This window comes from Tilletiopsis washingtonensis, assembly GCF_003144115.1.
Source record: "Tilletiopsis washingtonensis strain MCA 4186 unplaced genomic scaffold FA09scaffold_23, whole genome shotgun sequence".
Lineage (NCBI taxonomy): Eukaryota > Fungi > Basidiomycota > Exobasidiomycetes > Entylomatales > Tilletiopsis > Tilletiopsis washingtonensis.
The window spans coordinates 334,412-347,146 of record NW_020312020.1 but is presented as its reverse complement, the minus strand read 5'-3'; the positions used below and the strand labels follow the sequence as shown (position 1 = coordinate 347,146).

The 12,735-nt window shown below is 69.2% G+C and overlaps 5 protein-coding genes across 5 annotated transcripts; 3 read left to right on the top strand and 2 right to left on the bottom strand.

Moving 5' to 3' along the window:
• Positions 1–460: 460 nt before the first annotated feature.
• Positions 461–2,804, top strand: FA09DRAFT_341290 (hypothetical protein; the record flags this gene model as incomplete). The annotated part of the gene is made up of 4 exons (XM_025744427.1): positions 461–840; positions 902–1,341; positions 1,413–1,608; positions 1,682–2,804. 4 exons carry the CDS (start codon positions 461–463, stop codon positions 2,802–2,804), a joined length of 2,139 nt encoding a protein of 712 aa, XP_025595652.1.
• A 171-nt stretch (positions 2,805–2,975) lies between these two features.
• Positions 2,976–4,000, top strand: FA09DRAFT_148763 (hypothetical protein). The gene has a single exon (XM_025739172.1). It carries the CDS (start codon positions 3,147–3,149, stop codon positions 3,879–3,881), a length of 735 nt encoding a protein of 244 aa, XP_025595651.1. The 5' UTR covers positions 2,976–3,146; the 3' UTR covers positions 3,882–4,000.
• Positions 3,947–6,667, bottom strand: FA09DRAFT_148681 (catalase-domain-containing protein). The gene is made up of 13 exons (XM_025739171.1): positions 6,284–6,667; positions 5,880–6,088; positions 5,780–5,820; positions 5,658–5,716; positions 5,565–5,589; positions 5,440–5,501; positions 5,348–5,391; positions 5,210–5,288; positions 4,863–5,154; positions 4,725–4,807; positions 4,586–4,665; positions 4,509–4,534; positions 3,947–4,455 (listed from the first exon to the last, which is right to left on the bottom strand). Exons 1-13 carry the CDS (start codon positions 6,505–6,507, stop codon positions 4,012–4,014), a joined length of 1,668 nt encoding a protein of 555 aa, XP_025595650.1. The 5' UTR covers positions 6,508–6,667; the 3' UTR covers positions 3,947–4,011.
• Positions 6,668–9,061: 2,394 nt separating this feature from the next.
• FA09DRAFT_332263 (hypothetical protein) lies at positions 9,062–10,274 on the top strand. Its single transcript, XM_025743388.1, has one exon. The coding sequence runs from the start codon at positions 9,075–9,077 to the stop codon at positions 10,032–10,034; it is 960 nt and encodes a 319-aa protein (XP_025595649.1). The 5' UTR covers positions 9,062–9,074; the 3' UTR covers positions 10,035–10,274.
• Positions 10,266–11,564, bottom strand: FA09DRAFT_332262 (hypothetical protein). The gene is made up of 6 exons (XM_025743387.1): positions 11,221–11,564; positions 10,853–11,061; positions 10,662–10,780; positions 10,563–10,574; positions 10,472–10,485; positions 10,266–10,415 (listed from the first exon to the last, which is right to left on the bottom strand). The coding sequence occupies exons 1-6, from the start codon at positions 11,548–11,550 to the stop codon at positions 10,293–10,295; spliced, it is 807 nt and encodes a 268-aa protein (XP_025595648.1). The 5' UTR covers positions 11,551–11,564; the 3' UTR covers positions 10,266–10,292.
• Between the last annotated feature and the right edge of the window lie 1,171 nt (positions 11,565–12,735).

Sequence of the window (12,735 nt, the reverse complement as noted above, 5' to 3'; positions counted from 1 at the left end):
CCCTCTGCACACTCTCGCGATGTTCGAGCTTGGTCCTGGCGAGCAGGCGCCGAGGCTCCTGCCCGGCCTGCCTACTCTCTGGCTTCCGTGAGAAGCCGCCGATGTGCCTGCGAGTGCTCTGCGGCAGGTGCAACGGCGGCTCCGCTGCGCCGGCGATGTGGCTGCGGGGCGTCGCGCGGCGCGCAGGTGCCGCAACCGTTCGAACCAACACCGCCCCGCTGCTGCCGCTGCTGCGTCTGGCGGCGGCTGCCGCGCGGCTGCGGCTGCATCGCTGAATGCATCCCTCTCACTCTCATCACTCCCGCCGGCACCCGCACTCTCCGATCCCCTTCCGCTCGCACGCCCTCACTCGCGCAGCGCACCCCTCGCCCGCGTGCGTCCCACCTTGCACACTCGCCGCACACGCACGCCGACGCTCCTGCGCGCGCCGGGGCGCGCGCCGCGCCCGGGCTCGGCGACGATGGGCCGTGTCGTCTCCGAGGCACGGCTGAGGGCCGATGGCCGCACCTCCTCGGCTGTGCGCTTTCGGACGGTCGAAGAGAAGGCGGCGGAGGAGGGACAGGGCAGCGAGACGCAGGCCGTGGAGCCAGACCGCCGGCGGCTCAGAAAGCGGCACTTCTGGACGGTGCAGCTCCGTCTGCCGCCCAGCTCTAGCGCTGCCGCCGCATCGCCGCGCCTCGTACAGCTGGCCAAAGACCCCGACTTTTGCTACGGCGAGTCTGGCAGTGTGCTGGATCACACGGGCGTCAAGAAGAGCTTGGGCGCGGCCAAGCTGACTGCAAAGCAGCTCGAGGTGCTGGGCATTCTCAAGGTCGCCAACGTAGCCTCGTCCGGCGTTGGGTGAGCGGTGACCTGCGCACATGGCCCGTCGCGCTCAGCACTGACACCTGCTTGCGCGCAGCCTTGCCGAAGTCCACGATCCTACGACTCACGCGCATACGCCTGCCGAGTCGCTCTCGTCGCCGCTGGTGCAGAGCATCTTCGAGAACGCGGCAGGCGACGTCGAGCGCTGGGTGGCACAGCAAGGGCCGGGCGAGCTGCCGCCCGACGTGCGCTGCGCGCCTGCCGCGCTCGTCGAGGGCTCTGACATCGTCTTGAGCATCCAAGATCTCCAAGTACTGCTCACCGAGGGCTCCTTTGCTGGATCCGACCGTGGACTGGCTGAGCCTGCCTGGACGACCGAGTGGTACACTGCCCATGGCCCGATCATCAACAGCCTCTTCGGCCTCCTTGCGCTCGCCTCACCGGAGGAGCAACCGCTGAAGCTCGTCGAGGTCAAAGACGCGCACACGCGCAAAGCGCTATGGAGTCTGGTGCAACCCGATCTGCTGCTATATGCTGGTCAGTGGCACGGCGACATGCTTGCCGTCGTCGCTGCGGTACTGATTCCTCGCCTCGCTGCTGCGCCACAGGCGATGATGTAGTCGGCCTCATCGAGGTCAAGAACCGCAGTCAAGTCGACCTCGCGCGCGCCACGGAGCGCCGCATCTCTCCGCTTGACGCCGCCGTCGCGCCCGGATCGCGCTGGCGCGAGCTCGACCGCCACCTTGTCTACCAGCTCTTCGCTCAGGCGGCCCTGGTGGACGTGCAGTGCACCTCCGTCCTCGCGTATGTCCTCGCCTGCTGCTCGCCGCCTGTGCCGCGCTGACGCAATGACTCCTCTCTGCCTCGTGCACAACAGGGACTACGGCAATGTCTTTGTCCCCGTCGAGCTTCAAGCAGGCCATCTCTCCTTCGCGGCCGAGGGCGTGGCTGCGTTCCTGGACCCAAGCATCGTCTCGGATTCCTCGGCCCCAGCCCAGACCAAGTTCACCACGGCGGACCCGCCCGCCAACATCATTACCTCGATCGTGGCGTGGGCTCTCTATGCACGCTCGAAGCACGTCCGTGCCAAGCCCTTCAACCGGCAAATCTGGACCGAGGAGGTGCTCGAAGTCATCGAGCTTCTCCCGGCGAAGTTCAGGGAGACTGCGCGCTCGGCGGCGCTCGAGCAACAAACAAAGCGCGGCGTTCGCGGTGCAGAAGGTGATGCCGACGGCAGAGAGCCCAAGAGGCAGCGCATCGCTGTGTCGGACCCTGGCGGCGAGAACGGACCGCGCGCCGCTGATGATGGCAGCACACAATCGGGCGACGTCCTTGGCTCATTTCTCTACGTGAAGCTGCTGCCTTTCTCGCAGGGCCGGCACTTCGACCTCTATCAAGGCTCGCACTCGTCGCGCCTCAGCGAGCCCGAGCCCGAGCGGGTGCCGCAGCCGTACCTGCGCTCCTGCGCGCCTGCCGACGCCGTGTCCGTCGTCGTCAAGGTGCTGCGCGAGGAGGGAGAGTCTCCATGGCTCGACCAAGAGTGGCCCGAGGCCCGGGAGCGCGAGGAGCTCGAGGCCGTGGCGCGCCACGAGGCCGCGGCCTACGCTGCGCTCGCGTCGCTGCATGGAGTGGTCATCCCGAGGCTCTTTGGCCCGTACGCGCCGCTGAAGCTGCGCCTAAAGCCCAACGCCGTCGATGCGCTCATCCTCGAGGACGTGGGCGAGTCGCTCGCCACGCTCCAGCCGTCGCCCGAGGCGCCCGCTGCGCTGGTGCGCGCGGCCGTGCTCGAGGCATACCGGCAGCTCCACGCGCTCGCCACGCATGGTGATGTTGCCCTGTGCAACATGATGTGGAGCAAGGAGCAGCAGAAGGTGTTCCTCGTGGACTTTGAGGACGCAGAGTGGCAGGTGCAGGGAGGCCCGCCCGATGGCGTGGCTTGCAGGCGAGAAATGGACGAGGCGCTGGCGGAGCTGGACGACTCGCAATGGCGCGCAGCGTGATTTGTCTACATACCCACACATCATTGATATCCATCTGCAGTGCTGCACAGCCAAGAGCGGGAGGCGGAGCACATTGGAGACGCTGCGGACCTGCGCCTGCTGCCGCCATGTCAGGCGACGACATCGCGTCGAGGGCGCGCTCGCGACTCGGGCTGCTCTGGCACAAGCACCTCAGCGCTGTGCTGCCCGAAGGCGAAATCCGCACGCAGACGCAGCAGAGTGGGAGAGCGCGGGTGGGCGTCGGAGCGGGCGTCAGGGTCACTCACGACAGACCCCTGAGACGCCGCCGCCCCTGAGGAGGCGTCGACCCCTGAGCAGCCGCCGCCTGCGTCGCCGCCGCGCATGTCGTACGGAGCACTGCCCGCCTCGGCCAGCTCTCCTCCGCACCACCACCTACATTCGCCCTTTTCTTCGGTCGCAAACGAAGCTGGTCTTCCTCTCTCTTCTCTCTCTCTCGCTTCGCTTGCCACAGGCTGGTCCTGCTCTCTTCACCCTGCGCCTTCTCGAGCCGGTCTCTTCTGCTACTCTTCGCTTTTTTGCTGCTTCCACGCACTTCGGCGCTTCACATCTATCTCTTCTCGTCACGATGCTTCGCTCGACGCCCTTTTTCGTGGCCCCTCCCGAGGTGCGTCTGCAGCACTGTGTCGACGACGCGCGCTCACGCCGGCCCAGCTCCTTGCCCAGGCAATGGCGTCTACCTCGCAGCGCGGCGCCCCGGCCAGCGCCAGCGCCCAGCCCAGCAGCCGGCCATTCAAGCGCGTGCGTGCCGCTGTCCGTCCCTCGAGGCTCCACCGGCTGACGCTCTCGCAGGGCCACCAGCGGCGCGGCGCCGTCGACCTGCACGGCAGCGTCTTCGCTGCCGCGCAGGATGCGTTCCTCCAGGCGGCCGCCGTGCCGCGCGAGGCCGAGGACCCGGCGCAGGCCGCGGCACGCTTCGGCGGCCAGCTGGCGGCGCCGTACAGCGCCGAGATGCGCCGCCTCAGCGCCCAGTGGCGCAGCCTGGCACGGCAGCCGGCCGTCGTGCACGTCGCTGGCGCGGCAGACGCGTGGGCCGGCCTCGCACACTGCTCCCGGTGAGCTGGCGTGAGAGAGGACAATTCAATTCCTCGACGGACAAAGAGGCGGGAATAGAGGGAACACGCGACAGGCCCTCGCGCTTGGTGTTTCTGGTCCGCGCGAGGGGGGTCTCATCAGGTCAGGTCATCGCCTAGGCGGCCGCGACGGGCTTGAGCTGGCGGATGGCGTCGGTGGCGAGCATGTCCGGGTGGTTGCTGCCGATGAAGCGCATCTCCTTGAGCGACTTGGCGTAGCTCTTGATGCCCGTCTTCTTGGCCAGCTGCGCGCCGAGGTCCTCGTCGACCTGGCCCCACACGGCAATGGCGCGCGCGAGGATGTCCTCGCGGTCCTGCTTCACGTTGCCCATGTGGCCGGCGACCTCCTCGACGAGCGCCTCGCGCTCCTCCTGCGTGAAGACGCGGCGGTACAGCTCGCGCGGCTGCTCAAAGTCAGCCGGCGTCACCGTCGAGAGGAAGTTGATGGCGTGCGCGTCGGGGTAGCCGGCGATGGAGGCAATGTCGTACTGTGCCTTCTCGATGCTGGGCGGCGCGAGCGACGAGAGGTGCAGCTGGCGCGAGCCCTGGTTGTAGAAGGCCTGCAGAGGGGTGTGAGCGGAGTGCTGCGGAGCCGCGCAGCGGGGGAGCTCACCATGGCGCCGTCGCGCTGGAAGTTGTCTGAGGAAAGACGTCAGCGCCGGTACATGTGACGCGCGACAGGGTGCTCACAGATCGGGACGAGCGGCTGATTGACGGGAATCTGCTGGTAGTTCACGCCGACACGGTGGCGGTGCGCGTCGGGGTACGAGCTGAGGTGCGGGCTCGTCAGCGAGGGCAGGAAGGACCATCTGAGGCCGTGGCCACTCACAACAGGCGCGACTGCAGCACCGGGTCGGCGGACGGCTCCATGCCCGGCACGAGGTGCGCGGGGTTGAAGGCGACCTGCTCCATCTACGAAGGGGCACAGTTGAGCACGGCACGGACACAGACAGCACACGGCACGCACCTCGGCGAAGTAGTTCGAGACGTTGGTGTTGAGCTCGAGCTCGCCGAGCGGCTGCAGCGGGAAGTCCTTGCGCGACCACGTCTTGGTGAGGTCAAAGACAGGGATGTTGCGCTCCTGCTGCTGCTGCTGGGTCATTTGCTGGAAGCAAATATCCCATTTCGGGAACGACTTTTGCTCGATGGCGTTGAAGAGGTCGATCTGGTGCGCGTCGGGGCTCTCCTCGGCGGCCTCGGCCGACGTGAGGTTCTTGGTGCCGAGCTGCGACAGCACGTGGATCTGAACGTACACCCACCTGCATAGACGTCAGCTGAGGCGCAGGTGACGATGCGGCGCTGCTTTAGACTCACTCGCTCTTCTCGTTGATGAACTTGAACGTGTGGCCCGAGTAGCCCTGCATCTCGCGCCAGCTCTTGGGGATGCCGCGGGCTGTGGCGGGCGGTCAGCAAAAAGCAAAAAGCAAAGAGGCAGAAGCGCTGGACACTCACGGCCAAAGAGATACATAAACTGGTGCACGCTCTCTGGGTTGTTTCTTGGCAGTGTGAGCGCTTGCGGGAGGAGGGGGAGAGGCCGCACTCACCCCATGTAGTCCCAGAACTGCGTGCTGTCATCGCCGTGCGTGGCGTGGCTGACAGGGTGACGCTGAGCGGTCAAGGGTCATGTCAGCCGTGCTCGAGCGCTGCAAAGCCCAATTTCTTCTCGCACCTTTTGGGTGTGGATGAAGTTCGGGCTGTCGAGGAGACGGAGCTGAGTACGATGGAGGAGAGGCGACGCGTCGGAGGCTGCGCGGCGACTCACAACTTGGCCGGGTCGCGCAGGAAGAAGACGGGCGTGTTGTTGAAGACCCAGTCCATGTTCTGCGTGGCGCACTGTCAGCATGGCAGCGTTGACGACGACGCCGCCGACACATGGGCACTCACTCCCTCCTCGGTCCTAAACTTGATGCTGAAGCCGCGCGGGTCTGAGCGGCGGGTCAGCGATGTGCGCCGTGCAAGGCAGCCACTCTGACTGCCGACGCACCACGTGCGCAGTCGGGCGAGCCGCTCTCGCCGCCGACGGTGCTGAAGCGCACGGTGACGGGCGTCACCTTGCCCGCCTCGCCGAAGAGCTTGGCGACGGAGAGGTGCGGGATGGGGTGCGTGCAGGTGAACTTGCCGTGGGCGCCGCCGCCCTTTGCGTGCACGACGCGCTCGGGGATGCGCTCGCGGTCGAAGTGCGAGAGGAGGTCGCTGCGGGCGGATGGAGTGAGTGGCGTGTCCAACATGAGCGGTCTGCGAGGTCCAACATCGGCGGCATGCCCGCAGCACCACTGCCGTGCCGGTGGCACGGCATCGGCGGCATGCTGCACCGCCGCGGTGGCGCTGCCGCATTGCAGCACCTCTGCGGCGGCATGCTCTCCACGCCCAGCAATCCGCCTCACTCACACCAGGTGGTGGTCCTGCAGCAGCAGCGGGCCGTCCTGGCCGACGCGCTGCGACGCGTAGGGGTGCGGCACGGCGACGCCGTTGCTCGTCGTGTAGATGCCCGTCGTGCCGTACGCGTCGTCGGCGAAGCTGCGCACGGGCAGGTGGTAGCCGGGCTCGCCGAGCGCAACGGGGTTGCCGGACGCGGCCGGCGCCGAGGCCGTGCTGGTGGCGGAGGGGGCCATGGTGGAGAGTGTGGGTGGGTTGGGTGGGTGGGTGGCAGCTGGCTAGGAGCTGGAGGTGGTGGTGGGACGGCAGAAAGGACCACGCCTCGCTGTGCTCCTTGTACTCTGGCTGGCGCCGTGCTGCCCGAGGCCGAAGGGTTGCTAAGCAGCGTCGCTCGCCGTTGCGGTGCGGTGCGGCGCAACACCCTCGCGGCCTGCCCGATCGTGCGTCAGCTCCCTCATGACGCAGAGCGCAAGCAGCGGCACCGGCGCCGCGCGGCCTCGCGCACCTCCGCTCAACGCTGCCGTACCGTCCGCGCCGAGTTCCCGTCACGGCTCATGAGATGCTCGTGCTGCCATGAGACGCCCGCCATGCTGCCGCCGTCGCTCGGCGCTGCGCATCGGTGCTGCGCTGCTTAGCTTGCCATCGCGCTCGCTCTGGTTGGCCCAAGCCACCGCTGCGAGGACCCTGCATCGGAGGCTCGCCGTGGAGCGCATGTGGAGAAAGGAAAGCGGCGCGCGTTGATCGCTGGGCCGCCGGCGCACGTCAGCAGCGCAGAGGCAGCCGGTGCCGGTTGCGGCGTCTGCGCAGCGCGGCAGCCTCAGCGCTCAGCAGAGCGTCATCGCCCGAGCTGCCTCGCCCCGACGAGCTCTTGATCCTTCGTGCAGCGCCTCCGCTTCCAGCAGCGACGTTCCGCCAGTCTGGCACGAGCTGCCACAAGAGAGCGAGAGCAAGGACAAGATGCGCATCCGCATGGCCGAATGTTCGAGGCAAAGTCGCATGTTCATCCGGCCTGGCGCACGGACCGGCCTCCTCACTGACAGATCTAGCCTCGCTAACTCCTTTGGGCAGGGGCTCGGAGAGGTCCGCGGCCGTGGCCGAGCTGAGCCCGGGTGGAGTGACAGCAAACGACGGGTCGCGGCTGGCGAGGCTAGACACTCAAAGCGAGGCTGAAGCGAGACGTTGCGCAGCCCCCAGGCTCGCCAGAGCCGCGCAGGCGCGTCCCAAGGGGCGCGCGCGCGGCGCGCGCTGCGCCGTGGCCGTGCAGGGGCAGGCGGCACTTCATCTTGCGTCGGCCAAGGGCCTGAGAGGCGGGTCGCTGGACGGAGAGCAAAGCATCTTGCAGGCCCTCGCACCCTGCTTCGACAGGTGCCGCAACCGGGCAGCAGCGGCTGAGTGCAGGCCGGACGCGTCCGGAGCGGCCGGCGCCCCGAGGCACGACTTTATGCTCGCCGCCCCCACCCGCCAGCCTCGCTTCTCGTCTGTAGCAGCTGCAGCGTGGAAGGATCTCAAGCCACCGGTCCAGGCGACATTTCGAATGCATCCGGGTGCTACAGACGTCGGTGCGAGCCTGCGCACGACGCTGCTTGCGTCCTGCGAGCTGCACCAGCCGGTTGCACCGCGAGGACGGCCGCCGGCCACGTTGTGCGCCGTGCCGCTGCGAGCCGGAGCCGCCGCCGGTGCCTGATCGCCCGTCGCTCTGCTCCCGCGCAAATCTTGATGCCCCGGCGCTCGCAGCATGGAAGCGGTGCTTGTGCGGCTGGTGCGGGGCTCATCATGGCGAAGGTCGCGCGGCCGCTTGCGGAGCGGCACGCCGCGCGCGCGAGGGGCAGCGCCGCGGTGCGGGCGTAGCGCTGCGGCGGCATGCGGCACAGCGGCGCGCCTTGCGCTGCCCGTGCGAAAGGCCAAGGCGGTGCAGCGGCTGCCGCTCGCGCGGCCGCCGCCGCGGTGCCTTCTGCGCCTCGAGCTCGCTTCTCGCTGCTTGTCCTTGGCGCCGCCTCTCACCTCCAGCGCCGCCGCCGCCGCCGCCTCATCCCGCCTCGTCTCCTGCTCAGCGGCGCCTGTCTCCCACCACCACCACCACCATCAGCACGCCTCATCGCCACGACCCACATCCTCGCAGCCCCACCCCTCATCCTCTCGTCCTCAGCTCTCCTGCGCCGCCGCCGGCCGGCCCGGCCATCCAGCGCGCCGCCATCCACCCTCGGCGCGCCGAGCTGCGCACCGCTGCACCGCCGCAGCCATGACGAGCCTCGGCGTGCTGCCTGCCGCGGCGCACGAGCGCGACGTCTGGGCGCCGGCCGCGCCGGCCGCGGCGCCGGCGCACGCGTGGGACGAGGAGATTGTGCCGGCGCTGCGCAAGCGCCTCGAGGCCGAGTCGGCCAAGCTGGGCCGCCGCATCAGCCGCATCGACGCCGTGGGGCCCGACGCATGGGCGCCGCTCGGCGCCGACGCCCTGGCAGCGCGTGCGGCGCGCTCGGCGCATCGCGGCGACGCCGAGCCGGCGGCGGGAGGCACGGCGCCGCGCAGCGTCACGGGCCCGTGGCAGCCGCAGCCGCAGCCGCAGCACGCCGGCGTAGAGGCAGAGAGCCAAGAGGCAAAGCGCGAGCGTGCACGGCAGCGGGCGCGCTCGCTGGCGCGCGAGCGCGGCTCGGCCGGCTCGCTGCGCGGCGCCAAGGAGGATCCGCGACGCCGGGCGCCGGCAGAGGCACCGCCGCCGCTGCCGGGCATGGGCGACGCCGAGCCATCATCGTCTGCCGGCCGCACGCGCGTGGCGGCGCTGCAGGCCGCCGAGCCGTCGCCGCGCATGCGCACGCTCAGCACGCCCATGCGCCCGCCGGCCGTCGTGCGCCGCCCGTCCGTCGGCACCGCTGCTGCTGGGGCTGCTACGCGCACGAAGCCGCACCAGGCGCACGCAGAACGCAGCCCGAGTCCGCCGGACACACGCATTCAGGCGCCCGTGCAGCGCCCGCGCAGGACGTCGAGCGCACGAGCAAACGGCCAAGACGGGACCGCCAAGCCGAACGGCATGGCGAGCCACGCCTCCTCACGCAGCATGGCCAGCGCCGGGCCGCCCGCGACGCCTCCGCCAGCAGTCCGTCCCTACGAGCCGCCGGCGACGCTGCCGAACATGCGCTCGCGGCGCGACTCGACGCCCTCGGACGCCATGCTGAGCGACTTTGGTCCCTTGGGCGGCGTGCCTTCTCCGGCGCGGCAGCGCGGCGCCACGCTGGGCGGCGCGCCTGGCACGCCGCAGCGCGAGAGCGCGAGCAATAGCGCACCAGCATCGCCGTGGGACGAAGTGCTGCCGCCAGCCATCGCACGGCGCGTGGCGCAGGAGCGCCTCATTGCCGAGGGCGCCGGCGCAGACGGCCTCATCGACACGTGGGACACGCGCGGCATGCCGCTGAGCAAGAGCCAGATGGCGCTGCGCGACTCGCGCGACCGCGAGGAGCAGGCGGCGCGGCTCCAGGCCATCAATGCGCAGGCTGAGGCTGAGGCGAAGCTGCTCGATGAGCAGCAGGCGCTCGAAGCCCAGCAACAGCATCTGCTGCCAGCGCCGCACCTCTCGTCCGACAAGCGAAGCTCGGATGCGACGCCTGCGTCGGTGCGCCGCAGCGGCAGACAAGATGCCTCCAGCTCGTCGCAGCCCTTCACGAACCTCGACACGGCGCGCTATCCGCCGCATGCGCCCGCCGACGCAAGGCCGCAGCAGCCGCAGCCGGCAGACGACGGCGCCGGGTGCTGCAAGTGCAGCGTCATGTAGGGCACTTTGCTGCCATGCGCCGCTGAGGCCCCCTCTGCACGTCTCACCACCTTTCCGCATACTCTACGCCGTCCCACTCTAGTTCTCGAGCCTCATTCGCCCTTGACGACCTCACTCACGCCTCTTCACGTCGCCGTGTCCCTCACATCACTCACTGTCGCTTCACTCGTCCGCGCTCATCACCCACGGCCATCCGTGCATGTCACTCGTCATCAGAATCCAAATCTACATTGTCTCTCGTCTCCATTGCTTGCGCAATCAGCGGATGCGCTTCATGCCGCCGCCAGCCTGTGCGGGCCCGGCACCGGCGCCTGAGCTGCCGCCGAGACGCGGGCCGCTCATGGCATCGCCGCCTTCCTCTGTCTCGCCGCTGTCCGCAAGCTGGTGGGTGAAGGGTCAGCAGCACGCTCGACGGTCTGGACGCGCAATGGACCCACCTCCGACGGAATGGCTGTCAGGAGAGGAACGCGGGTTAGCTTAGGCTCGGCGAAGAAGGCACACAAGAGTGGACGCAATTCGAGGACGCACCCAGCATGATGACTGTTTTGAAATGACAGGAGCCACCGAGGGAAGGTCAAAGGTCAGCTCTTCGACATCCTACAGGCTCCGAAGCTGCAAGTCACGAACCGGCCAACCCAAGGGCCCACCAGTACTTCTGCACGAAGCTCTTCTCCTTTGGCGGTGCCTCGCCGTCGGCCAGAGGCGTGCCGTCCGGCTTGAGGACGGGCGGCGGACGCGGCGGTGGTCTGGCAGCCGAGATGCTGTAAGCACTCCCTTCTGCGCTGCTCTCCAGCTCGTCTCTAGCTTGCGCGACTCACGTGCCCGCTCCTCCCGCCCTGACGACATGCAACTGAGTCTGCGTCTCCTGAGCACCGGCCACGCGAGGCACGCGCGGGCAGCCCGACGCGTCCAGCTCGTCGGACGCGAGGTCGAGTGTCTGCAGCGAAAGCGCGCGCACAGAACCACTGTTGGCGGCGCCCAGAGGCGGGAGGTGCAGCGTGAGGGCCTGCGAGGAGGGCAGGTGGCACTGCGGCGGGGGAAAGGGGTCAGTAGCGAGGCGAATGCGGCGCGGGTGGTGCAAGAGGGCGAGGTCTGCTGCCGCGCTGCGCACCAAGCTGAGGTGTGACACGCGTCTCCGGAGCACCGGGCTGCACCTTTCCACCCCGGCACAATCGATGTCACTCACCGCCCTCGTGCTCGCGAGCCACGCATCGGCGGGCACGTTGCTGCCGCCCGGGCTCACATCTCCCGGCTGCAGCAGCACCTGGTACCACCCCTTGTCGCCGTGCAGCACCTCGTGCGGCTGAGCCTGTGCCTGCAAGAGCGCGTCGACGCCGTGCAGCGCGCTCAGGCTCGGCTCGAGCGAGACGTGCCCGCGCAGCTGCCAGGCGGGCGAAGCAGAGGCAGAGAGATGGCGGTGCAGCAGCGTGTAGGTGCGCGGCGCGGGAGACTCGGCGACGACGAGTGCGCTGAGCGCGAGCAGGGCGCTGAGCGCGACGCTCAGCGAGGGCACCATGGGTGGAGGACGGGCGTGTGGAGAGGGGATGGAGGAAGGACAGCGAGAGGGGCGGTGGAGAACGAGCGAGGGCGACATCGAGCGCGGCGGGTGCCCGTGCGCGTGCTTACGTCATCACAAGGCCTGCTCCCACGTTTGGGCGCCCTGGCACGGCCCCTCTTGCCGGAAAGCAGCGCCGGCCTCGCTGCTGCCAGTGCACCACCACACCCAGCACACGCTGCTGCGACCCTGAAATAGCAGCGCAACAGAGCTTAGATGTGTTGCTGGAGCTGCCAGCGAGATGCCGCGCCTCAACGTCGGGTGCTGTGCTGCTGCGGCACGCCCCTGAGCAAGCCGGCATCTCGGTCACAGCATTAGGGGCCACGCCGCCGCCGCCGCCCACCGCAGCGGTGAGATGCAGCTGAAAGGCGCCGCAGCCGGCAGAGAGGCTCTGCAGCGCGCTCTAGGATGAGCCAAAAGTAGATGCTTCCGGCGCATGGGACAGAGTGAGGCCCGCGATAGCGCTTCTTCCAGAGGGCGTCCCGCCGTCGTCGCACGCCGATGGACACGGCGCACTTCCGCCGCTCTTAAGAGGCCGCCTTCTCGCCCGTCGCCATCATCAGCCTCTCTCTTACCTGACGTACTCGCGGCCCGATGGAGCAGCTCGCGGTGCAGCCGCGCGACCTGGCCTCCTCCCGCTCCTCGTCCTTCTACTGGGAGGCGCCCGCGACACTCGGCGACGCCCACTCCAGCGACGACAGCAGCCTCGGCCTCAGCGACGCGCAGCCCGCCATGCCCGAGCTGCAGTCGGCCAGCAGCGAGGCCCTGCCGCACGTCGTGCACATCATCAACAAGGCCAACAAGGGCAAGTCGTGGCTGCGCCCGCCGCGCCCGGGCAGCGTACGCGAGAGCAGCGACTCCGAGGCGAGCGAGGGCAGCCGCAAGATGCTGGCACGCCGCCTGGGCCAGGGCAGCGAGCGCACCACGCGCATTCCCGACGTGCCGCGCCTGCCCAAGGGCATCGCCCAGCGCGCCGCCAGCGCCGACAATCTCAAGTCCGAGGACACGGGCCTCGCGGCGCTGCGGCCGCGCAGCCGCGTCGCCTCGGAGCACGTCCCGCCGCTGCCGCCGCTGCCGCTGCAGCGCTCCTCGTCGCGCCTGGCGCCGAGCTCGCAGCACGGCAGCATTGCTGAGGAGCGCTACGCC

Excerpts from the sequence above, each read along its gene's own strand:
- FA09DRAFT_148763 (XM_025739172.1), top strand. The coding sequence starts at position 3,147 with ATGTCGTACGGAGCACTGCCCGCCTCGGCCAGCTCTCCTCCGCACCAC.
- FA09DRAFT_148681 (XM_025739171.1), bottom strand. The coding sequence starts at position 6,507 with ATGGCCCCCTCCGCCACCAGCACGGCCTCGGCGCCGGCCGCGTCCGGC. Across the intron at positions 5,821-5,879 it reads CTCGCCCGACTGCGCACGTG|ACCCGCGCGGCTTCAGCATC; the intron begins GTGCGTCGGCAG and ends CCCGCCGCTCAG. Across the intron at positions 4,666-4,724 it reads GTGCTGCAGTCGCGCCTGTT|CTCGTACCCCGACGCGCACC; the intron begins GTGAGTGGCCAC and ends CCCGCACCTCAG.
- FA09DRAFT_332263 (XM_025743388.1), top strand. The coding sequence starts at position 9,075 with ATGCGCACGCTCAGCACGCCCATGCGCCCGCCGGCCGTCGTGCGCCGC.
- FA09DRAFT_332262 (XM_025743387.1), bottom strand. The coding sequence starts at position 11,550 with ATGGTGCCCTCGCTGAGCGTCGCGCTCAGCGCCCTGCTCGCGCTCAGC. Across the intron at positions 11,062-11,220 it reads GGCTCGCGAGCACGAGGGCG|TGCCACCTGCCCTCCTCGCA; the intron begins GTGAGTGACATC and ends CCCCCGCCGCAG. Across the intron at positions 10,781-10,852 it reads AGGGCGGGAGGAGCGGGCAC|ACCACCGCCGCGTCCGCCGC; the intron begins GTGAGTCGCGCA and ends CTCGGCTGCCAG.